Below are 26,729 nucleotides of genomic sequence, written 5' to 3' on the forward strand. Positions count from 1 at the left end.
AACACAGTGGAATGCTTCTCAAGTGTCCTCCAAGACCCATGTTTACATTGAGACCCTGATTCAGAATCACTTCATTTTAAGAGTTGAAAGGGATTGGTAAACAATAGGCAAACTAAGCAGACTTTCTCCCATCATCTACAACCTGACATCTCTGCCAACTTGTACCTGAAAAAGAATGCCCAATACCACGTAGCAGCAAGGAAGGGGATAGCTAGTCTCTCCCTGCTTCCTTCCAAGGAAAGAAGCTTCTTTAGAGATTAGGTGGTTTGGGGAAAAAGCTATCCTTCAGGGGCATTGGAACCATTTTTGTAACTAGACAGGTTTGGTTAAGTCATTATCTGCCTAAGAAAATGGTTATCTGGGAAGGCAACTTGGTTTTATGCATTACTCTTTAACATAAAGGAATGATGGGCTCTTGGACTGTAGTAAGAGGTTGGTAAAATTTTAATTATCTGGAGTGTAGCAATTTTTAAAAACTCTGACCTTCCATCTTTGAATCAATATTGTGTATTGGTTCCAAGGATAGGCAATGGGGCCTATCCACATTTGAACCCAGGACCTCCTATCCCTAGGCCTGGCTCTCAATCCACTACTCTGAATATAGCAAATATGATCAAGATGGTCTTTATCCAGAAAGTCAGGGAAGGCAAAAACAGGACATTTTCTGGCAAGCCAGGTAATAAAGTTGCATATAAAATTTATTAAATATAGAGTTGCAATAACTCTCAGAAGACAATATATGTAATTGTGGACTCTAGTCTGATTATTATAAGGAATTGGAAGTCACCATTCTATCTTTGAATTTGCTGAAAGAGTATATATATATATATATATATATATATATATATATATATATATATATGCTGAAGCATTTTGGCCCTCAATTTTGATAAAGCAATTTTTATATTAATTAGAAAATCTATATGGGATTACCTGGCTTAAAATTCTAGACATCTACCAAAAAAGTAATGAAATAGTCTCAAGAGAAAAATTCTGACAAAAAAAATTTGTTGGGAAAAGGAGAGAATAATTATAAGCAATATAAAGGAAATCATCTGGTGTAGCTGGGTTTCTCAGTGGATTGGAAGTCAGGCCTAGAGATGGGAGGTACTGACCTCAGACATATCCTAGCTGTGTGACCCTGGGCAAGTAACTTAACCCCCACTGCCTAGCCCTTACTGCTCTAGGATGGAAAATAAGGATAAAAAAAAACCAAAGAAACCATTAATGAAGAGAACTCTAAATGAAATGCACAGAAGAATATAACAGAGCAGATAACTGAAGATGTATCCAAAGGGGGACTGCACATATATTCTTTATGAAAAACAAAAATCACAAAAAAAAGTTTTGTTGTAAGCAGGAGAAAGATCTTGAGAAAATGGTAGTAGATCATGGAGAAAAGACTATTTTGCATTTGTTTTCTCTTAAAATATTTGGTTAAAAAGTGGTTAACAACGGATCAAGTATTAAATTCCATGAGATGATAATACAGTACACCTAGATCGCCTTTAATGAGCCTGTTACCAGCCTGGGTTGTGCTGAAAATTAATGAAGTATCTGGTGAATAGAACTGCTGAGCCACTATCAGGAAACTGGAAAATAAATAGGCAAATTGTTTTAAATTTAGGAGGCAAGCAAATATTTCCATAAAAAAAAAAAGGGAAGATCTCCAGAGGTGTCTGTTGTGGCCCTAATTTGGAAATATTTGACAAACTAAAAATACCATTGTGGTTTTCTAAGAATGCAATGTGCAGCTAGAAGGCTATTTCTATTTGAGTATGACACCTCTGCCAATAATCCAACGTGTCAAGAGTTCAATTCTTGCTAAATTCTAGACTATGTAACAAAACAAATGGCTTCTGAGCATTTAGGAAAGAAATAACTTATGACAAAAAACAAGCATGGCTTTGCTTTTTTTCCTTTCTTTATAAAAACCCAATCTGTGATTTCATTGTAGGGAATAGTGACGGAATTCCCTCTGGTGCAGATCAGCCCTTTCTGCCTTAGGTTAAGGATCTATCCAGTGGGAAATGGCCAGCTACCAGTCCCGTTTGCAAAAATATAGTCTCTGAATTTGTTAAAGAGTGGGTAGTGCTGAACTATACTCATTTCACTTTTCCACTAGACAGGCCATGTGAGGAATGCTAGATAATTAACCTATCTCTTTCAAAAGGGTTCCCCGAGGACTCTTCATCAGGATAAGAGATGTAGACGAGATGACAACATAGCAATCGCCACAGTGAAAGGTTTGGCCAACAAGCTTCTAATACAAAAGGATCTTGAGAGGCTGAAATACCGAGCCAAATCTCTAGGCTGAATTTAATGAGGGCAAGTGTGGCATGCCTCCCTTTGAAAGGTCACTGAATGGATTGCACAAGTATAGTGGTGAAGGGCAGCTCATGCACAGTAGATGGAATGCCAGATCTGGAGTTAGGAAGACGAGTCCTAATCTGGAATCGACATTTACTAGCCATGCAATTCTAGGCAAACCCTGTCTGCCTCAATTTCCTCATTTGTAAAACGAGCTGAAGGAAATGGCAACTTACTCCTGCCGTTTTACCAAGAAAAACCCAGAGGGGTAAGAATCAGACACAACTGAACAACAAAAGTGGCTAGAAAGTTCTTATAAAAGTGATATAGAGGTGGGGTGAGGGGTTTGTGGACTTGCTCAATGAATCATAATCCAATATAGCAGCTGGGATAAGAGGCAGTGTCCAAGGAGAATGGTGTCAGGGCACAAGGGTAGCACGTTTAGTTTAGGGTATCTTATTTTGGGAAGAACACAGACATATGGAAATGAATCTAAATCAAGCCATCATATAAGGATCAACTGACGGAAACTGGGATGTCTGGCTTGGAGATCGAAGAGGGCCATTACCACAATCATTGCATATTTGAGGTGCTATCTTTTGGTGTTCAAGACCTGCCTCAGAAACAGTGGTTTTGTTAACCTGGGCAAGTCATTTAATCTCAGTGGCTCCCAGATCCTGAAGGCTCTAGATTGTAAATAAGGCATCAAAATGGCAGGAGCTCAATAAAATCACAGATCCTGTGTAAACCTCAAAATTCCTTAGACTTATAAATGTTGGAAATTTCACCATTGGGATATTTCATACTTGGAAAATTTCTTACTGATAGTCTATTGGAATGTGAACCCCATTGGCATGGGAGGTTCCTTCTCTTCCCTTCTTAAGATTACTTTAGGACAGAAACCCTTTGCTGAACAATGGAAAGGACTTTGACCTATGCTTAAGCATAGAACAGGAATTTCTTTGAGTCATGATTGATTTTAAAATTGATACAATGGAGATACTTGGAATCAATCTCCACCCTATTCAGTCCTAACAGGATTGAGTAAGGGCTGCAGCCTAGATCAAAATTTAATTATTCCAATCTCTACCCTACTCAGGTTAACAGGATTTAGAAAGGGCTGTAGCAAAGGATCAAAGATTTAATCATTTGAAAATATGACCTTCAACAGACATGTGCAAAGCCTCTGGGCGGTCCTGGGTTAAGCTAGAGCCTCCATTGGCACAGTGAAATTGATGGACAGTGATTGGTAGATGTGAGAACTGAGGGGAGGCAACTTGGATGGTTTCCTTAAAGATCAGGGGGGTCTGAAGACTCAGGGGTGGTTGAGGAGTTGATCGGAGTGGTGGCAGTGTACTCTGAGAAGCTTGCTTTGAAGGAAGCTGAAGGTGGGGGCCTCTGAGACTGTTTCTCCATTTTGGTCATGTGAGTAATAGGGACTGATCTCCTTTCTTTGCCCCAGCTATCTAAGGGCTTAGGCCTTTGGCCCAGCCTAAACAGAAGGGGTATTTAAGCCCTATTCCTTTCTCTCCCTTTTTCTCTCTCTCTATCTCTAATTCCTTTCTTCCTCCTATTGTAATTAAACTCCATAAAAGATTGACTGCAAACTTGAGTTTTCATTTAGGAATTACATAGCTGAATTCCTTGGCGACCTTAATTAATATATATCAGTCTTTTAAAGTGATTCCCTTGTAACACCTGTCAGAAACAAACAAAAAGAAGTTGGAAGATGTATTATGCTTTTCTCCCTGCTTCTGGCTGGCAGCAGCAGCAATGGAGACTGTAGGTAAAGACTGTAATATTGGGATAATAAAGGATGTTAATAAGGAGGATACTGTGGTAATATACTTTGCTAGATGATCACAAAGTATTTTCAGCTCTCCTCCTTCAAGGGTGAACTTCCCTTCACTGAGCCAGTACACAAACTACTTGCAGACTAATATTATATAAGGAATAAGGGTTAATAATAAAAGGATGCCTTAACTCTAAGGGAAACTAGATTCTCCACCCAATCCTCTTTCATCTCATGGCGAATTTCTTCAGATCTTGAGAATTCACTCAAGCTACTCTCACAACTCCTTACCAACAACTAAAACCCATAAAGATGCTATCTGACTAAGCTATCTGTAATCCTTATATAAAAGTAAATTATTTATATTAAGAGTATCTCCACGTAGGCAAAGTCAGTGAACCAAAATGTCTTAAAGGCTCCCTGAGAAGAGTGTGACTCTGAGGTAAAACTGAGAGTCCAGGCAAGCAGATCTTCTGGTCTTCTCCTTTCACACTACCATTTTCACAGCAGTAGGTCTTCTGGTTTTTCCAGTGAGGAATGGACAAACCCTCAAGATACTTCCAGGGTTTCTCCTTCTCTCCTGTCACAAGCAGAGCTATGTTGAGAAAGAGAGAGAGCAAAGCTGGATAGCCTCCACAGAAGTTAGAGACTAACTGCCTTGGAACTCTTTCTCCCCTTCCCCCTTCAAAATTCCAAGTCTCTGCACAGAATTCCTTCTGCTTCAGCCACTCCGCAGCCTCAGAGACAACTTTAAGATTATTTACCTTATAAGAACTTTATCAATATATATGTATATCTTATTTCATTCCTATAAGATACAGTGACATATGACTTGGTAGCATCAGATTGTCAACTAATTGAGGTCAGGGTCTCTCTTTTACCTCTTTTTGTATTACCAGCACTAAGCACAGTGCTTGGTATATAGTAGGCATTTAATAGCTGTTTATTGAATTAAACAATTTATTGAATTGGAAGGAAAATAGGTGAAATTGTCCAAAAGTTGGTTAGGCTGCATAAGGGTTACAGAATACTGCCTAGAGACTTTTGTCCTGGCAAATCTAAAAAGCCTCTAAATCCTTTCCCAACTCCAAATTCTATTTTCTTCTAACAATGACAGTGAAAACATTAAGGCCAGACAACAAATTTAAATGATCAAAAATTTTAAAGAACTCCAATGAAAAAATGAAGAACTGGGTATTCTATAGTAACAATTACCTTGGAAATGGAAGACAATTTTTTACTTAGCAATTCTAATTTCTTGAATATCTTTGGCAGACCAAAGGCCAAAAATAATTTTAAATGAGACTATTAATAAATACTCCAGCATACAGGCTTGTTTTCAGAAAGTATTTCTGTTGCAAGCTGTTTCTCTCAGCATAATTCACTCACCATTTTAACGAGGCAAAATCATACTGCAGGATGTATATTGAACTTCAAGCCAGGAAATTCTTTCTAAAGCTTACTATTGACATTGTAACCAAGTCACAATGTCAAAACCTCAGCATAATCATCTTTAAAATGGATGTAATATTTACTATTTCACAGTAATGCTATAAGGCTCAAATTAAATAATGTACACATAACACTTTGCATAAAATGACAAAAAAATTATATTGTATAAATGTAAGCTATTAAGATTATTAACTCTTCACACAATAGTAAGAGCACTTATATAAGCAATTTATTATCATACTTCAAATCAAAGTATTACTGGAAAGCTTTTTAGAAGTTTAGTAGAGAACAAACCTCCACAAAATACTTTATTAATTTGTCTTAAGATGGCCAAGTTTGCAGATGTATCCCAACATTAATGGACTGTCAGATTATTATTAGAATCTAAAATTAAGAAGTCTACATTGAATTTAACAAAGAATCTTCTTTTGTTTACAGACCATCTTAATCTAAGTGACAAATAAAATTTACAAAACTGATGATGTAGCAAAATAAATAAAATCTTTTTTAGGAAGTGTTTTCCCACATAACATTCTCCTTGAGACCTAAAATTATATTAAAGTCAACTTCTTAGCGTAATCATCTGATTTTATGTTTTCAAGGCAATAAAAGTTTGAAAATTAAACCCAAGAAATGGAAGAAAAATAACTGAAATTAAGTCTTGTTAAAATAATGTTACAGTGCTTCAGTTAAAATGAAGGCCTTTTAAAAGTTGGCCAGACAAACTGACAGTGTTTTTCATTTCTTTGAAAATTACATCTGGCAGTACAAGGTAGTTTTAAAATAAGAAAATGAAGTTCTCACAACATTTCAAAATGATGAGTATAGTTGTGTACCTCCTGTTAAAGGCAATACAGGCCCAGCAAAATCAGACCACAAATTATCACTATTAAAAATGCTGATGGCAAGCTGTCCATATGAATTAGTTATGAATTATTATTTGTAAACACAGTAACTTTAGGCTACACCATCACCACCTCCTCTTTCAACAATCAAATGCTGTTTCCTCTTCTGTCTGGTAACTAGACATCGAGTAACACCCAGTGCCCCACCCTTTAAAAATCTTACAAAATTGTCTCCAACCAAAGGCCCCAAGGCAAAAAGATTAGCTTCTTTAGTACACTCATATGTGTACGGATCAATTTCCACAGGATTACCTTTACATGTAATTGGCTGGTTTGAATTATGACCTAAGTCATACCCTTGTTCCTTCAAAAAGGACAGATTAGGATAGGAGCCTATTAATACCACCGCTGCAGATAACTTGAGGATCTTCTTCAATCCAGAGACACTCTGAAGAACACACTTCATGTCCGTCTTAAATGAAAGCACATGGTGCTCAGGAAAACTGGTATAAGCTGATGGAAGTTTAGAGTCTATAGAATATGACTGAGTACACATCATATGATAGACTTTATGATATTCAGGATAAAGCTTTTTGGGAAGTTGTTTGAAAATTAAACTTGGATCAGTTACCCGTTTCCGGAACACATGGATTATAGGAATATTATTGTTGTAAGCACACAGCACAGCATCAGCTGCAGTAAGTCCAGAACCTACAATTAAAACTGGGTCCACTTTGCCATGTAACTTTCCTTTGCTAATGGCAGCTCCAAACTCTGGCATTGAATGAAACACAAAGGGGAAATCTTCCCCTTCAACTTTCAGATAAGTAGGAGAATCCAGAGTTCCAGTTGCTAGAGCTACATTCTCAGCAAAGAGACAAAAAGGGACATGAGAGCCATCAGCTGTTCTCTGATAGCCTCTAATCTCCCAGTTTCTCTTGATAAATTTTGCTTTTTCCATTTGTAACTGTGGTGTTGAAATATCATCACTGTCCTGGTCATCATCCTCTTGATCTCTGTAAAGTCTTGATATAGAGGTTATATAAGTATTTTCTCGGAAATTCTTCTGAAGACCCATAACTTTCACATAGTGCTTGTAGTAGCGAGCTATCTCCTCTGGTGTAACTCGATCACTCTTAATGTTCCTTTAAGGGGGGGAAAAAAATCAATGCTGTAATTACTATAAAGAACCTCTCTATTCAATAGTTTCTAACCATGCTCCTTCTATATGGCTCTATTAACAAATTTTCAATTATTCTGGAGTTAGGCAAATATTTTTCATATATTATTCTAGCATTATGTTTTAAAAACACTCTTCAAGAAGAAAAGTCCTTCAGACAACTGTAAGCCCTAGTACCATGACAAAGCAAAACAAACAACTGCCCTCTCCTTTTTTAATGACTACTAACTCCTCAAAAATAATGGAATCACACAATCTTAGACTGGATTACTTCAGAAACTCTTTCCAACTCTTAGCTACCTGATGTATCAAATTCCTTTAAAAAGTTAAAGAGAGAGGTCACATAACTCTACTCAGAATACAGAATCTTTTTGTTAACTCATGTCAAATAAGGTAGGTTAGTTGATGAAAGAAGTAAAACATGACTAAAAGTTATTTATATTCCAAATGCCAAAAAACTCATCAAATTTTCCAATTGAGTCATTAGTCATTAGCTGAAGATGAACTGGGTGTGAGTTAGGGCTCCAAAATATTACTATGAACTACTGTCTGCTGAAATGCTTAGGATTTTATGATTTAACATATGAATTATAATTACAGAGTTAATTCTTTAGATATTTTATAAAATTGAAAATTATTTAATGTAAACTTTTTACATTATTTACATTGAAATACAATGTAAATCCAATGAAATCTTGTTGCTATCCAAAAATGTAACAATTCCCCCTGAAATTTCATTCATAAATTTTAAGCAAAGTGCTTCAATATACAACATTCTTCTCTTGTGAAACAAAAGTACACCTTTTTATTTAATACAAACATTTAAAGTAAAAGAAATGTTTGGTTTTCATAAAATCTCTAATTTGTAATAAGAATCTGATATTTTCATGGCATTTTAAAGGTTTGTGTGAAGCCCTTTTCATTCAATATTTAACTTGATCCTCACATCTACCCTGTGAAATGGGTATTATATATATTATTCCAATTTTACAGGTGAGGAAACTAAAGGTCAAAAATATGTCTTACATGCTAGTGTCAAATGTAGGATTCAAACCCAAGTATCAACAGTGTTCTTTTTAACTATGTCAAATAACTTCTTTCATTTTTTACACACTATACCCAACTATAGTAAAGAGCAATTAAATTACCTTAAAATGGTTTTATGACAGCCTAATATATTTTGTAAGTAGGAAAACTATTTCTAAAATGTCTTGATTAAATTTGTAAACCCCATATTGGGATTTAAAATTCAAATAATGAAGTAAAAAACTTGAGAATTTCATTGTTATCCAGGTAATATTAATTTTTTAAAATCGCTTTAGATCTATAAATAGGAGAATGAACATTTCTAAAATTCAAATAAAAGCATATTATTCTTATGCATCAGCCAAAGAGGAAAATGAGCAAACAGTATAATTTCACTGACTTAAAGCTACTTTCATAGCAAGTTTCTGAATTTTTCCTAAGGACAGTATTTTTGAGCTTGTAATACTATAAATTACCTTGTACTTTTGACAAATTCTTAATACAAAATTCTTAAATTCAAGGTGAAATAAACCTTATGAAGATAGAAATTGAATTCTGTTCATATTTGCATCTAGCACAATGCTTCTAAGTACTAAGCACTCAAATATTTTTTTCCAACTGGACAAAAGGTTTAACTTGAATTATTCTGCTAATGTGATGACAGTTCAGGAAACATTTTTGTAGACATAAATATTAGGTGATTGACTTTCTGCTTTAGGGTGTACTGTTTCTATGTTTTTTATCTCAAATTACAGTGTTTTCTATGTCATATTCACCCTAACATTCACTGCCTCTAAAATGTTTTAGTGTTTTCCTATTTTTCTTCTCTGATTATATTTATTTTAGCCTTTCATTATTTTAAACTGAAATGTCATCCTTTCATTTTCTTCTTTCATATTTCTGATGTAGGTATTTTAACTCAGAGGCTCACTGTCATCTGTCCTGAGTAGTTTGCCAACATTCTCATTTAGTCAATTATATCTGCTTCTTTCCTCAGATCACATTCCTGTTCTACACTTCTCAGTCATAAACTATTTACACACTTCCTTCTTACCCAGAGATACAACCATACTTTCACAGCCAGATATACAAATACAATAGCCCAAGTGGGCAGAAGATGAAGGTAGTTAGGGAGGGATAAAAATTTACTGAGTAGCTCAATAAGAGGAAAATGTAAGTTTTAGGGGGAAAATAAAAAGCAGTGTTAATGAAAAAACTGGTAGGAAAAAGATAGGATGGATCAGTAGCCAATAAAGAAACTACATAATACCTTGTATCATTTCACTGTTACTGAAGTTTTCATAACATCATGCAATAGAAATCAACCTATATGAATTAATGCCATAGTTTTCATTTGCAAATGACAATGACTGCATCAAGACTTATGAGCATTTATAGAGCTTTATGAGATCCAAAAAGTCTCAACAATTTGGTTTGTCTACCCAGAAAAGACTTAATGGTTGAATAATTCCTTTTATCTAGAATATGACATGCAGATGGATGGAGAGAACAGATGATTGCCCATTAGTTTATATATGATGGTCTGACAACTGTAAATAAATAGCAAATTTAGCCATATTTGTTCAGGAGGAAGAGAGCAAAAATTGTGTCACACTTTAAAAGTTCCAGGTTTCTCCCTGAAGTTAAAACTTCATCTTTTAAATATCTTATTTTCCCAGTGATAATAATATGCTTACAAAAACACAGAGTACCAAATTTTCCAATGAATCAAAAATGCAGTTCACCCAAAACACAATGGCAAGATGGTGGGCATCAATAGACTAAGACTAGTGACAAACTGTATGCAAGATGCAGAATAAAAGATATTGAGAGGCAACTGGTGGCACAGTGGATCGAGCCCTTGGCCTGGATTAAGAAAGACCTGAGTTCAAATCTAGCTGAGACACTTACTAGCTATGTGACCTAAGCAAGTCACCTAACTTCTGCCTCAGTTTTTTCCACTATAAAATAGTACCTACCTCCCAGAGTGATGAAGCTCAAATAAGATGTTTGAAAAGTGCTCTGCAAACCTTAAAGTGCAAATAACTAGTTGTTAATTCTTATTCTTATGTGACCAGAAAAGGAAGTCATTCAGGCATGTAATGAGAATAAGTGATAACAGCCAGTTACATGCTGTATTCATATGTATGAAACAGGAAGAGATCTAGATAGAGCTTCACCTCACCTTCTTCTACTACTCCCCACAACCTCCCTAAAGATTTATTGGAAGAGATGAAAAAGGAGTAGCACAGGATAAGTATTTTATGATCTGCCTCAGTGGAGGAAGTACTTACAAGAGATCATCTTAAGTACTTAAAGTCTATGATGAAGTACTCCTAGGTATGTTCAAAGCATTATGTTAGTTTAGAGCTTATAGAAAGTGTTTCTTGAGGGGCATGGCAGGTTTCTTGAAGAAAATGGTACCCTTGAAGGAAAGGCACTGATTAGAAAGGAGAGAAAAAGCATTACACCTGGAGAAAACTCTAAACAAAGGCATGGCTATATGACCTAAGCAAGTCACTTAGCCTTCAGTCTCCATTTCTTCATGTATCAAATGATATGGCCTAGACAATATGATCTCAGCAGATGCCTCTAGATACAAGACACCATGAAGTATTTAGCAACCTTAAATTAATCCTTACCTTCGTTTGGTAGCCACCCAATCCTTAAATTTAAGTCCAGGCAACTCCATCCAGTTTCCAAAGCTGATTGTCAACATAGAACCTTCCATATGCTATTTGAAGAAGAAAAAAAAAGTCAAAGCCATCATACATTTGAACAACTGCCTAGATTTTCCTCAAACTTTAAATTGACAAAAGTCCTTTAACTGACTCTATAAATTTAAAATGGCTATAATGCCTAATTTTACTAATAAACTTTTATATGCTTAGCACCATATCAAAGGACCCATATATTTTCCTAATTCATACAATTTTTTAAAATTACATAATTGTAAACAGTTAAATACTCCAGATAACTTTTCAGGTTTTATTATAAGCTGTTCCTAATCAATACATAATTCAAATACTCTCATTTTAGGAAGAGAAGAAAAATTATTTTTTCTTTTAAATCAAGAGAGGAAGTTTACTATCTAATATCCCAGGTGTCCTAAATTCATCTTACTATCAAGTTATCCGAAAACTGTTAGTTATCATACAATATTCATTCCATAGGCTGGGCTAATTTGCAGGCAACATCTCTCATAAGAGTAAAGAATTAGACCATGATTCTATAAATAAATGATGGTTCTGGGGGCAGGTAGGTGGCTCAGTGGATTGACAGCCAGGTCTAGAAATGGAAACTCCTAGGTTAAAATCTGGCCTCAGACATTTCCCAGCTGTGTGACCCTGGGCAAACACCCAACCCTTACCACTCTTCTGCCTTGGAACCAATACACAGTATTGATCCTAAGTCTGAAGTTAAGGGTTAAAATAATAATGATGACGATGGTCCACAGATAGAAGCAGAAGGGAAGGGAGTAATAATGAGTCCTTCACAATTCCACATCCTTCTTGTACACCTATCCTGCCTTACTTAACACAGAATCAGTCTAAACATGCCCATCATTTCTATGCTGTCTGTAAGGCCATTAGCTCCACTTGGCAAATCAAGAACTTTGGCTTCCTGCCTCTCAACTCATTCTACCATGGTTCCCCAAACAACTGAGCAGTGGGAGCTCAAATGATGAAGCATCATTCATGTACTGGAAGAAGGGTATATGAAAGTAGTAGTCACAGATGCTGCTTTGGTATAATCTTCTAGACCTAGAACTGAAACCAGAACCAAGAGGCTGGAGCACTGGACTTGTCAGATAGAGAGCTGCTATAATTTTTTAAGCATTTCACAGAATGAATAGAGCCTTTCATAGCCTGGAGACAGCCTTTATGCAATGTTTGATATAGCCTCATCTAATGCATAATGTAGTTGGCTTTAAAGTCAGAGTTTGAGCTACAAACTAAATTCCACCACTGATTGATGAGTTTGTTTAGGAAAATTAAAGCATATCCATACTTTTTTACCCTTGATTTGAAGCGTAATATTAATTTGTATATAAAATCTAATATTTGATCAATTATTGCCTCCATAATTTTTGGTTCTCAAAAGAAAAAAAATCACTACAAAAATGCAGCAAAAGATTAGAAATTGCAGGGCCAAAAGGATACCAGTATGATAATGAAAAGTACAAGTTCTCAAACAATTTTGATAAATACAATTTCACTTTGAAGAGCTATATATGGCATGCCTTCCCTTTAAGAAAGCCCAATATACAAAAGTCAGATTTTATAAAATCAATATTATTTGAGAGATCTTTCAGTTTGTAAAAGAATTTAAATACAAACCTATAGTGATGCATTATGAAACACTATATAATAATATACAAAAACTAAGCATAGACATTGTTCTTCAAGAATACTATTTTTTCTGGATTTGGATGTATGATTTCATCAGTATAAGGAAACTTGAGAGTGTGAACTCCCTGCACAAATAAAGAATAAGTGATTATAACTTACAATCTTAGAGAGTTATCTGGAGGGCATTAAGAGGTTACTAATGTTCTCTTAATTGCCAAGTCTAATTTTTCAATTCTCATCCTTCTTGACTTCTTTGCAGTCTTTGATAATACTGATCATTCTCTTTCCCTTGATACTTTCTTCTTTTCATGACATTGCTTGCTCTTGATTTTCCTAGCTTTTTTTTTTAAACTTTTTTATTACTTCTTGGTCTCTGTTAGAGTTTCAACTAGGTCACACTCATTTAACTATGAGGACCCACTCCGCCCAAGGCTCTGTCCTGACCTTCTTCTCCATTTTACTGGACTTCATAAGATTCCATGGATATGACTATCATTTCTATGCAAATAAACTTTAGATCTCTTTATTGAGTCCTAATCTCTTTTCTAATCTTCAGACTCACATGTCCGTGTGCCTACAGAAATTGTGAACTGAATGTAGTGCAGAAATATTACTTAAATATACCACATACATAACTGAACTCATCTTTCCACCCCAAATCCTTCTTTTTCTAACTTCCCTATTATTGAGAGTTCTACTCTCTTCCCAGTCCCTTGAGCTTCCAATTTAGGTGTTATCCTCAGCATCTCATTCTTTCTCATCCCTCATCCCCCCTCCCCCACCCCAATCCAATCAACTGCAGTCTTTCTAATTCTTCATGAACATTTCTCATATTTGGTCTCTTCTCTCCTCTGACACTGAAATCTGGTACAAGCCTTTATTACATCACTCTTGGACTATTACAATAGCTTTCTAGTTGGTTCCTCTCCTATCTCCACCTCCATACATCCTCCATTAAGCTATCAAACTGATCTTACTTAAAGCACAGGTCTGACCAAGTCACCCTCCTATTAAGCAAACTCTAGCAGCTCTGTTATTTCCAGGACTGTATATAAATCTTCTGTTTGTTTTTAACGCACTTCATTATCTGCCTCCTTTTACATTTCTAGTCTTCTCATGTTTTATTCCCTTCTACATACTCTATGATCCAGTGACACTGACCTCCTTGCCACTTGTACGCCTTGTATAAGATACTTCATCTCCCGACTGTTCAGTTTCACTGGCTGTCCTCAATGCCTGGAATTCTCTCCCTCCTCATCTCCTTCTCATGGATTCCTTCAGATCCCAGCTAAAATTCCACCTTCTGCAAGAAGCATTTCCCTCTAAGATTATCTCCAAATATCCTGTGCATATTTTCTTTGTACAGTTATTTGCATGTTGTTTTCTACTACGAGGGGGCGAGTCCCTGAGAATATGGAATGTTTGCCTTTTTTTTATATTGCCATAATTGGTACAGTATTGGGAACATAGCAGATGCTTAAAGTGCTTACTCACTTGACTTATTAAAGTGACTAGCCTATGGTCACATAGCTAGTATGTGCCAAAGATAGCACCTGAACCCAGGCCCCCTTGGGCAAAAGCATCTGCTTCTCAGAAACAATGATATATACAAAAATCTATATTACTAAAATAGTATAGAATAATTTAATTTAAAACTCATGGCATTTAATTGTATTTATATATTGTATTTTTCTAAGAAATAAAGTACTCCACAGGCAATAATAATAGGCATAATACCTATAATGCTTCTCCAGAAGATAATATTAAATGAGGCTCTTTAATTCAGAAAGCCCTTGAAAATCTATAGATTTTAAATTAGATTCTTCTTACTTGTAAAAAAGAGGAAGAAATTATTCTAATTTTGATATGTCCTACATTATACAATTTATCTGTTTTTTCATAAAATCTAAAATGGAACAATCTAAATTTTAATGTTTTACTATAAAACAACTTCTGAAACATTATCTATTTAATTCTCACATTACTGGCCAGACTGAATATATTTGAGTACATTAGTAATCAAATTAGAATTCAACATTACTATAATTAATTAGATCAATATCCATTATCATTTGAGGTTATTAAATTGCTAAATGTTAAGTGTTATTCTAGTAGGGCTATGTCAGTACTGGTAAAGGGTTTATAATGGTAACCATTTATAGGTACAGGTGTTTATAAACTGGGACTTAACTGTATAGCATTTAAAACAAAAAGTAGTCAAATTATCTAAGACTATATAAATGTCTTGTAAATACCTAAAATTTAAGGTTTTCTTCTCCTTTTAGGATGGCTGTATCTTGACTCTAGTACTTCAATGTTTGAGCAAGAGTTTATCACATTCCAGATGCCAAAATGAATAAAAAGTGCAAAATGTCTGAAAAAACAGAGATAAAAGAGGGGCAAGGTATCTTGTATATTTCTAAAAATAGACTTCTTTCTTGTAATCAGAACTGAACTTTAAAACTGTTGCTCATTGAAAATGTCTAGGCACATTTTAGGAAGGACCCTAACAAGCCAGAAAGTGTCCTAAAGAGGGTGACCAGGATAGTGAAGGAATGGAGACCACACCATTTGAGAAATAGGGATGTTTTTCCAAAAGAAGACTCAGGAGGCTTTCTTGTCTTTATGTACCTGAAAGGTTTTCATGTGGAAGAGGAACTACATTTGTTTTGTTTGGCCCCAGAGGACAGAATTAAGATCAGGGAAGTTAACTTAGACTCATTATAAAGAAAAACTGTTTAACAGTAAGAGAGGACCAAAAATGGATCAGGCTGATTCAGGAAAGTCTACTGTCCTACAATGAAGGCCTTCAAGCAGAAAGATTGGATGACCTCTTATTGGGGACATTGTAGAGGAGATGCCTATTTAGACATGGGATGAGATCTCTTCCAATTCTGAGATTCTGGTTTAAATTTTAAAAGTCAAGCAGGATGAGGGCCACAAGGTGGCTCAGTGGATTGAGAGTCAGGCCCAGAGACAAAAGATCCTGGGATCAAATCTGGCCTTAAGACACTTCCTAGCTATGTGACCCTGGGAAATTCACTTAACCCCCATTTCTTAGCCCTCATAACTCTTCTGCCTTGGAACATATACATAGCACTGATTCTAAGATAGAAGGTAAGGGTTTAAAAAAAAAAAGGCAAGCAGGTCTATCCAGAGGAAGATTACATGCAAAAATTAAATATTCATACACATTAAGAAATACATAAAAAGTAAAATATTACTTACATGCCAAGCCCCACCAGGTGGTCCTTTACCAAGAACCAAGTGAGGAATATAATGATGTTGTTCTAATTTCCAATGCAAAACTGATGGATAATCATATCCAAAGTCAGCATCTGGATGAAGAAGTGTATCAAGTAGTATTGCAACTGGATTAGATGATCGGCCTTCAAGACCTTCAGACAAATATTCTAAATCCTAAAAAAAAAAAAAAAACCAGTTGAAATGAAAGGGTCACTACTCACTTCCTATCAAGACAATGACCTGGAAAAACTTAACATTTAATTTATAGAGTTAATGTATAAAATGTGATACCATTTCATATACAATGGATTTTCAACTTAAGAATTATACTAATAAAATAATCCTAAACTAGAATGTGAATGTCACTTCCAGTTTTAAAGAAAAATTAATTTTATACTTAGGAAATAATACCTGATCAATAATGGAGAGATGTCTTGCTTCTTCTAATTTGCTATGCAAAATTGGATTTGGATGTACAGCTTCTGGAGATAAATATGGTCTGTATCCTGACAACATGTAAGAAAGGCAAATGCCTGAGGGTCCATTTCCTATAAAAAACAATAGTTTGTCACACTGTAAAGAAACAATGGAAGTCTTATTAGAGGTCAAATCCTGGCCCTTCAAGGGGCACTGCTTTTAAGAAATGAAACATAAGCTGCAAACATGGAAATCTTTTAGAATATGAAGATATGATTATTTGACCAGAAACAGGATTTGACCCCTGCAGATATAAATAGAACAGTTATTTAGACAAATAGCCTGACGATAGATACCATTAAGGCACAAACAGAAATTTAAAAATGAAAATATTTCATCATAAGCCATTTCTTTCTAAAACCTTAAACCTGTAATCTAAGGAGAAAACAAATCTTAAATAGTTTCCTGGATATACTGTACTTGAAAAAACCATGACTTCATTAATGACAACTTGAGAATACTTAGGGTTAGCTAGTGAAGACCTGACTTTTAAATCCAGCTCCATACTCATGGCTGTGTCTGCCTCATTTTCCTTAACTGTAAAATAGCAATTGCACTTATTTTCAAAAGTTGCTGAGGATCAAATGAGATATTTGTAAAGTGTAAAGAGAAAGTTAAATTTCAAACTGACAGCCAAGTAATAATTATATCTACGCATTTAAGGAAAGACTATATAGAGAACATGTATTTGGTGAAAATTCGAAGGCATTATCGTATTATAGGCATAATGCAGAAAAGAATGGCTTCATTCAGTGTATTTATATTTCTAGATCCTGGCATACAGTAAATTCTTAATAGATACTTGCTAATTGCTATATTTAGTATAATTAAATATGATAAGGGGTAGTATGATGTTCGCATGGCTCTTTTGGTTAACTAAAGAGGAAACTAGCTCAAGGTTACATTAAGTCTGCATACTCCAATAGTTATATAGTCACCCCATGACTTTATTGGTTTATACCTAGCATGAAGTTTTGTTTTGTTTTTTGAGAAAAGTACAATAATACCAGTATTTCCTTTTAAATGATTCCTTAATTAATACAATACAAAAGCCAGCCCAATCTCACCAAAAACTTAACTAATGATTTTACAAACAACAGATATGCTAGGAGAACTGTATTTTAGACTAATAAGTTAGTCTAAAAATTTCAGTTTAAAATTTCATATAATATCATGGCAAGAGGATCTTGATTAAACAAGTTGAGGGGTTTACAAAGTAGCAATGATAATGACAGTAATATTTAAACATGAAATGGAAAGAACTTACCGACTATTACCACAGGCAAAGTCAGTGATGAGTCTTCGGGTAAAGAAGTTTCTTCAACTAATGGCATTGCTTTAACTTTTCTGCTGAAACTGTCACCAAAATACTGTACTAAGGAATTCAAAATCTGCCCTTCAGTTTCAGGGTTGTTATAGTTTCTTTAAGAAGAAAAAAAGAACAGAATGTGTGATTAGCTCAATCTTCATGTCATCATTTACATTCTGTGATATCAGGTTTTTCTGCATTTATTCTGTCACTGTTAAATTAACTAGGATAGGAGCTTGATCTGCAATTTCACTGGCACAAGGAACTCCCTTATAGGTAGACTTCTACCAATATAATTTATAATCTTAGAGTTGCATAGAGCTCTGAACAGTAAAGTGACTTTCTGGAGTCACTTAATCAGTATGTGTTAGAAGCAACACATTTCTGATTGTTATGAAATTCAGTTTATTTTTTGTTTTAAAATAATTTATGAACTCACAAAACAACAAAATAACTTATTAACTTTACCTAGGAATGCATAAAACTTGATGAAGTTTCAAATATTTGTTCTACTCACTGCTAATTTACTAAAGCAGGCAACCAATCCCTGCTGAACACACAACTCAAAACTAGTAATTTCTCAGAATCTTTTATGTTGGTCTTTGGTAGATTCCACTGGACAAAGGGATCACTTTCTACATCTGGAAAGAGATACATGAACTATAAATTATAGATTCTTACATGAAAAAAAGTTACTGGAATATATATATATCAACCAACAAGCAGTTTCTGACATCAAGAAGCTTATACAGTATACTCAGATGACATGTACATATATAAGTATATACAAAATAAATACAAAGTAATGATTTAGGAGGAAGGCACTAGCAGCTGATGATTAGCCCACATTTGACCACAGCAGCTATGGGGAAATCAACTTCATGTAGAAGACGTTGCCTGAGTGGAGTTTTGAAGGAAACTTGGGATTCTAGAGGAAGATGCTAAGGAGATAGATAACCTATGCAAAGACACAGAACATGTGTCATGAAGAACAGCAAGAAGGAAAATTTGGTTCCATTATAGTATGTGTGAAAGAGAATGATAAAACTGGGAAAGACAGACTAGAGTGTGAAAGTTACACAGTTAGAGCTTTGTTTTAGGAGCTGTGGAGGATTGGATGGAAAGATAAGGCAGAGGCAAAGTAAGCAACTACTGCATTAGGTAAGAGGTAATGAGAAGCTGAACTAAAGTGGTGGCTATGTGAGTGAAAATATTAGGACAAGAGAGATGCTGAGGAGGCAAAATCCCCATTTGTCAACTGATTAGATATGTGGGGTGAAGGAGAAAGTGAGAAGTCAACAATGGCATTGAGGTTCTGAATATGGATGACTGGAACAGAAATGGGGAAGTTCAGAAAAGGGAGGTTTTGCAGAAGAAAAGAATAAGGAAGTTAAATTTCAAATTAGTTAACTCATAAGTCTGCCCTAGCCCCTCTCCTCTTTGTAGTCTCTTTCCTGTATATATTATCCATTGCTATGGTTTCAATGTATCACCTGGAGAGAGGATTTCCAAACCTTTATGTCCAATGCTATTTCTCCTCTAATTACCCGCTGGGAATTTCCACTAAAATGTCCCTCTCGTACCTAATGCTTATATATTCAAAGCTGAAACCATGTAATCTAGCCAAATCTGACCTTTCAATGTTCTTGGTTTCTCTTGATTACAGTATTATATTGCCCATGCCAAGGATCAAAACTGGTTTTTTTTTAACTTTTCTTCCCTTTATTCCTTATCTCTTACTCATTAAAGTCCTGCCAACCTCACAGCTTAACATCTCCTGTATTCCATTGCTGCTCTTTTCAACCCTCCCTCCTCTTAAATTGAAGTATATTAATATCCCCATCCAGAATCGTAGCTTTCAGTTCTTACCTTCTCTAATCCATCCTTTGTATATAGAATATGATTTTCCTAGAGAATAGGTATGACCATGTCACATCCTTGCACAAAAACCTTCCTATCACTCATGGGATAAAGTACAAATGCCTTAGCCTGACATTTCAGGACCTCAATATCCAGATTTCCTTCATGCTGCTCCTCTTTGTTCATTTTGATTGGCTGTTCCCAAATCTATCAATCCCTCCCTCGACTCCAAAAATCCTCTTCCTTTAAGACTACATTTAGCTTCTGTCTCCTCCATGAACACTAAATTTTCTCCAAGTGAAATGACCATCCACCTCTCAAATTTTCTTGCCACCATGGATCTCTTACAGGCCTGATCTTTTCTTATTGAATTCCACCTTGTTTGTTATTTGTGTTATTCCCTCTAATAGACTGTCAGTAAGGGTGAGGCAATGGGAGTTAAGTGACTTGCTCAGGGTCACTTATTTGAACCTAGGACCTCTCATCTCTAGGCCTGTCTCTCAATCCAACTTGAGGCATCTTGCTGCCCCCCCTGGACTCTTAAGTTTCTTGAGGGGTAGATATTATGAGTTGCTTTTCCATCCTTGCATATGTAGTACTTAACAGAGTACCTAGGCATTTAATAAATGTTTATGGAATTGAGTGACCTTCTCACAGCTAAATTGTGAAGCCATAAAGAGAAATCCCTCAATCTAAATCTAGTACTCCTTTCAGTTCAATATTTTTTTCCCTCCAGGTTCAAACTTGAGATGTTATCATTGTGAAGAAACCAGTATAAATATTATGTCTAAGTAGAGCTGTTGAGCATCTCTAATGTGGTCTAGGGATCCATAGATCCATGACAATTCTTAATGACTCTTTCAGGGGTGTGATAGAGGCTAGCACTAAAGAAAAAGTGCCAGACTGAAGAGTATATGAAATTGATCACCTTGACAGGGGAGGGGCCCCAGGAAGTGAATTCTGAGAGAAGTCTCTGGTGAGGAGAGCAGGGAGGGTCTCTCCATCTTGAGACGTCGAAGAGAGAAGGTGGATAAAGACTTTCTCCTAAGGGTTACCCACTTTTCCTGCTGGTGACTGAAAATCTTTCCCCCAACACTACCAATTGAAGGGACTTTCTGAAGAGAAACCTGAGCAGACTTTACTTCAGCTCCTGTTGGCCAGGGTTCGTGAAGTCAACCTGACTTTCTCTCAGGGGACTAGGCTGCCAAAGCCTGAGTTCCCCTCAAACTCAAAGGAGGGAGGGGAAAGGGTTTAGATAGAGACAGGGACCCCCTTTTCCCCACTTTCCTTTTTCCCATTCTTCCCTGCCCGTTATTCCTTTTGTATTACCTGACTGAGTTAACATTAAAGTTATCTGTTCCCCAAGCTGAGTGTGAGTGAATGGATCAAGGGGAGATGTTTTGGCCTTGAGTAGTGGAGGGAGGACAAGAGGGACAAGAGTGAATTGGGGAGAGCAGCTTTAGCTAAGGAGGGAAGGCAGAAGGGGGAAAATCTTCAAACCCCCTCTCCTCTCTCTGAGCTAACCCGTTACAGCTGCTGAACACCTGAACCCCATCGAGGTGATCAATTTCATATACTCTTCAGTCTGACACTTTTTCTCTAGTGCCAGCCTCTATCACAGGGGGTCTCCAAAGTCAAAACTATTTTCCTTCTACTATGAAGCTATTTTAATTTCTCGTGGTAAATATAAATAGATATAACAGATGCAAACAAAAAGCTCAATAAGTTTTAAAACTATTAAGACAGAACATGAATTTGAGAACGGATGGCTGACAGAATTCTCTGGTGCAGAGAGGTTACAAGTGTCTTGCTCAAGGTCAAATAGTCATTATGTACCAAAGCTAGGTCATCCCAACTCCAAGGTCAGCTTTATCCAAGCCTTATAGCTTCAACAACACTCCCTTCTAAATTTTTCTTATTAAGTTAATTGAATGTTCAACTATAGAAAGAAATATGTTATAGCACAGAATACTTCCCTGTACAACTAACATTTTTATATCATACTGTGATAATTCATTATTGTACTGAAATACTATTCATTATATACAAGAATTTTATTTCAATGCTTATTTATAACCTATACAATTTTTTATTTCTCACTTACAAAAAGAAATGCATTTAGGGAAGGGGAAATGAATGAGCATTTATAAAGTGTCTACTGTGTGTCAGACATTCAGTGCTAAGCACTTTACAAATATTATCTCACTTGATTCTTACATTGCTAGAAGGTAGGTGCTATTATGATCCTCATTTACAGCTGAGGAAATCAAAGCAGACAGATTAAGTGCTTTGTACCCAGAGTCAAATAGCTGGTAAGTATCTGAAACCAAATTTAAACTTAGGTCTTGACTCTAGGTTCAGTGCTCTTTCCACTGTGCCACCTAGCAGCCTCCACATTATAGAAAAACAATATTAAATCATTATTAATATAATTATTATATATTATCTATCTATATATATGAAATTAATATTTATAAAAGTAGACTTATTTAATTTTTAAATGGTCCTTTATTTCTACCAGATGTGGAGGAAGCACACTGGGAACATTATTTATTCCTGTTTACTTATATCACTAGTAAGAAAGTGACAAAATTTGATATATGTAATAAGTTATTGGAAAAACTCAAGATATTTTACATAGTGTCAAAAAACCAAAAGTATATTAAAAGGAAAATAATTAGGCTGAGTATAAATGAGTATTTGAATTCTTTTAAGGAATAATTCTTAGAATTCTCTTAGTAATACTGGGAAAGTTTAAAGGTGTTGGCCATGAAATATTTAATATTTTCATCTCTTAAGTGCATAGAAGAAACGTAAGATTCAAATACACCATACTTCTCAAAATAGTAACTAACAAAAGAGTTCTAAGACTGTTTTCCAGTTGAAGTTGTTAGATTTGAAGTTCTAACAGGATACAAGAGTGCAGTTTTAATGAGTTATCTTCTTCATTAGAATTCTGCATCTAGTAACATGAAGTCTGAAAACACAACTTGTGCTTTTTAAGCCTAAGGTTATAATTTGCTTGATCATGCCAACAATCTAAAAAGTTCTAAACATATCCTGGTTGCCTACAAAAATGTTTCTCTTCCATACCCGGTCAGTGTAAATACAAATTCTGAAAAATACTTTTTTTCTATTCAAAATATGGAGAGCAGCTCATAGTTTTAAATTTTCCATTTTTAATTCAAAAATTTGCTTTAACTCATCACAAATTATACCTAGTTATATTAAAGCACATTATAGGACATCTGTTCTGAATTTTAAGTAGAAACTAATATTTGTTATTACTGACTGTTGATCAGTTTTGTGGCCATATATTATAAAACACTGGGATACTATGAAATTGATCACCTTGATTATTAGTGTGATGCTTGTGAAATATTCATGAATCTAAAAAATCAGACTTTGAACCAAAGAAAGAAAATCAACAACAACAAAAAGTCTGTTTGACTATTTTAACATACAAATGGTCCCGAATATCCTATTACTTTACCAGGTATGAAGAGCGTAATAGATAGTCTGAAAAAAGCAGAAGCAGGAAAACAGTATACATAATGACAACAATGTAAATAGAAAAAAAGAATGGTAAGATGAAACTTAAAGTTATTTATAATGATCAAGCCTGAAGTTGGAGAAGATATCAAAAAATGCACTCAATAACTTCACTGTAGATGTAGGAAACTATGAGTGAAGGATACTGCATATTCTTTTCTGATCCACTGATATGTTGGCTGATTGTGCTGTTCTGCCTTTCCTCCCTTTTTTTAAAAATCTCTGTAACAAAGAATGGCTCCTTGAGTGCAAGAGGTGTACATATCTGAAATGAATGTGATGTAAAAGCAAAGGGCATAAAAAACATTAATTTTAAAAAACATGAGGATTATCTTCCATTTTGTATCTGAGTTAACCATATTTTCTCTATTTGGGAGAAATGGCTACATTTGACTTATCAATATAAAACCAATGCTCTTTCAGTTAATTTTAGGCATTTAGGAAGTTTAAAATTTTGTATCATACCCTAATACTGACAGAAAAAAGAACATATCTTCATTAAAGTTCAACTTTGATGGCGACTAATGTAGATGTGTCAGCCAAGTAATCACAATTATATTTTGTTACTTTCGTTATTATAATCCTTAGTGAGACAATCTCAAGGTTCAATATATATATATATTACTACATTACAAAAAAGTCCATTTCAGTAAAATGAAAAATCATAACTCTCTTTCAGGACAAGGGTTTTTTTTCTCTTTTGAAAAATAAAGTAAAAGGAAGCAGGGCCTCACCACCCCCCATGCACAAGCAACATCTTTAAAAAACTTTTTAATTCTTAAAAAAAAAAAATCTGGCAATGTTTACCCAAATTTCTGAATTAGAACTGATTTTAAAAATAATAGCAAGCTAGTTTACAGTTTAAAGATTTGACAAAAAAAAAGCTGTTTCCCCCCAAAACTATAGGGTCAAAAGGGGTTCAATTTATGTTCACTCCCCTTTCCTCCCCCATTTGATCTAGTGCAAATAAATCACTGGGGGAGGAGGGAATCCATTTTGTACCCTCCCCTTTTTTCTAACAATACTATAACAAAAAGTAAACCTATTCTGATTTAGTCTAATTTTCAAATATTCTTCTTGCTTCGAAAAGAATGCTTTTCCTGCAAAATGACTTGAATAGTGCAAATTTAAAGTTGTGAGGTATGCAGAGATGTTAAAATGACTATAGAAAACAAGTTTTATTTGAAAGTTGTGTGGGTAGTCAGGAGGATTCAAAGTTTTTGATGACTTAGAAGTTGCTTTCTAGATCTCTTTGGCACAAACTATGCCCTCAAATAAAAGCCTGAAGTAATTATAGTTAAGGTTTGTTTAGTTCTGGAAAATAAAATATTATTTTAATTTATAACACATATGATGTTTATGCCTCATTACATGGATAGTGGTAAATAAATTTAAAAAATACCACTACGTGGTAGTGGTAAAATAGCAAAAATTTGCAGTCAAAAAGACCTGGGTTTGAGTTTTAATTCTGCTTGATTACTTACTGCCTGTGTGACGATGGCCAAGGCATTTAACTTCTCTGGCTCTCAATTTCCTCGCGTGTAAAAATGAGAGAGGTGGTTATGAGACTTACTTAATACCTATGTGACTATGGCCAAGTCACTTAATCTCTCTGGGTCTCAGTTTCCTAGACTGTAAAATGAGGAAAGTCAGCCAGAGGCTCTAAGGTCTATGACTCTATGATGTCTCTAAATCGCTGAACAAAGAGAATAATAATTCTGCTATTTCCCTCAGATTTGGGGCAAGAATAAGTTACAAAGCAAATTTAAGTTATTTGAAAATATACAGGTCTACAAAAACTCACCTTAAGATACGTTCTTATTTAAATAGAGCCTTTGTTTTTACAATGTTAAAATATAAGTGTAAGTCATATCTCTTTTGTGCTAACTAGCAAAATTCTTGCTTTCTTTTTAATGTTAGTACCAAATGTGAAGTGTCCTTTTGTTCGATGGTTTGAAAGGGTGCAAATTTCAAGTTTTGAAGTGCGCAGATGTCAAAAGGACTCAATTGTTAGAATAAAGATTTACTTTGGTTTGCAAATAAATATTTTCTAGGGCATAAAATCTCTCTATGATAAGCTCTAGAATTTCCTTTAATTTCTCCCCCTCTGGTTAAAGGGGCTTACAGAGAGCAGTTGATGTTTCAAGTAACCTATTTTTAATCAGGTCGCTTAGAAAATGGATCGATCCTAACCTCGAGCCCCTTCCCAGATGGCAAAGTTGTGCTCGGAACACTTTAAATCATTCAGAAGCAGAGCCGGCTGGAAGAGGGCCCAGGAAAGGCCCTGCCTCCCCCACCCTCCCCCTTAAAACTTTATCCTACAACTCCCCGGGCAGGACGAGCCTCCCCCTCACGCGGCCTTGCCGGCCCCCGGCCCATCTCCGGCCCCACGCAGAGGCGGACACCAGACCCGGTGCGGGAGTCCCCGCCCAGGGAGCGGCACGAGAGGAGGAAGAGCCGTGTCCTGCGACCCCGGGCTGAGAACGATGGGGAGAAAGGTTCTCCGCCTCCTCCGGCTTCTTTCCCGCATCCCTTCTTCACCTCCATGCTCACCTGAAATGACCGACCAGGGAGCACCGGCAGCACCACACCGGCATCGGGTGGCGCAAAAGCGGGGACCCGCCGCCGCCGTTCCTTCGCCGGCCCGGTGGCCACCGTTGCCCCTCACCCCGCAGTCCCGGCGCTCCTCTAGGGCGCTGCGGCAGTTGTCCCACTCGTGCCGGCTCTCGAGCTGCCGCGGCGCCGACTCCGCAGAGGAAAGAGAGGGCGCTTCCGCTCCCACCGCCGCCGCTCCGGGACAGTGCGGCCGAGACTGAGGCGGCGGCGGGTGAGGTGAAGGCGGGGGCGGGAGGGGGAGGGACGGAGGATGATCTCCGGACGCCTGGGGGTGTGGGGGGCGGAGGGAGGACGCAGAGAAGACGCCGGGGCGGCCAGGGCTCCGCCTCGCAGGTGCGGCGGTGGTGGCACCAGTAGAGGATTGGTGGAGAAGAGACTGCTGGGGGGGGGGGGGGGGTAGGGGTGAGGTTGGAGAGAGGCGGAGACTGACGGAAGGAGGAGGCCTTGCGGGGTTAGGGGCTGAGGACGCGCTAGCCGGCTAGAAGCCAGGCAAAGGGCCTCAGTTAAAAGCGACTTCCGCTCTCCTTACCTCCTGGGCCTGATACCCAGGATCTCGGGGAGGTGCGAGTCGCGACGTCTGGGCTCGCACCGCAGCGGCTGGGGGCAGCAAGGTCTGGGCACGCGCCTCTGCGGCTGAGCAAGCGCTACGCTGCAGGGGGCCGCAGACGGAGGTGGTGGGGCTGAGGGGTAGAGAGGATGGGAGTCTCTGTTC

At 36.5% G+C, this 26,729-nt stretch overlaps 1 protein-coding gene across 1 annotated transcript; it reads right to left on the minus strand.

Annotated features, from left to right (window-relative positions):
• Nucleotides 1-5,694: 5,694 nt before the first annotated feature.
• On the minus strand, nucleotides 5,695-26,729 carry OSGIN2 (oxidative stress induced growth inhibitor family member 2). The gene is made up of 6 exons (XM_001368525.5): nucleotides 25,955-26,729; nucleotides 17,948-18,102; nucleotides 16,615-16,751; nucleotides 16,186-16,377; nucleotides 11,248-11,339; nucleotides 5,695-7,544 (listed from the first exon to the last, which is right to left on the minus strand). The coding sequence occupies exons 1-6, from the start codon at nucleotides 25,996-25,998 to the stop codon at nucleotides 6,512-6,514; spliced, it is 1,653 nt and encodes a 550-aa protein (XP_001368562.2). The 5' UTR covers nucleotides 25,999-26,729; the 3' UTR covers nucleotides 5,695-6,511.

Source organism: Monodelphis domestica, chromosome 3 (genome assembly GCF_027887165.1).
Source record: "Monodelphis domestica isolate mMonDom1 chromosome 3, mMonDom1.pri, whole genome shotgun sequence".
Classification (NCBI taxonomy): domain Eukaryota; kingdom Metazoa; phylum Chordata; class Mammalia; order Didelphimorphia; family Didelphidae; genus Monodelphis; species Monodelphis domestica.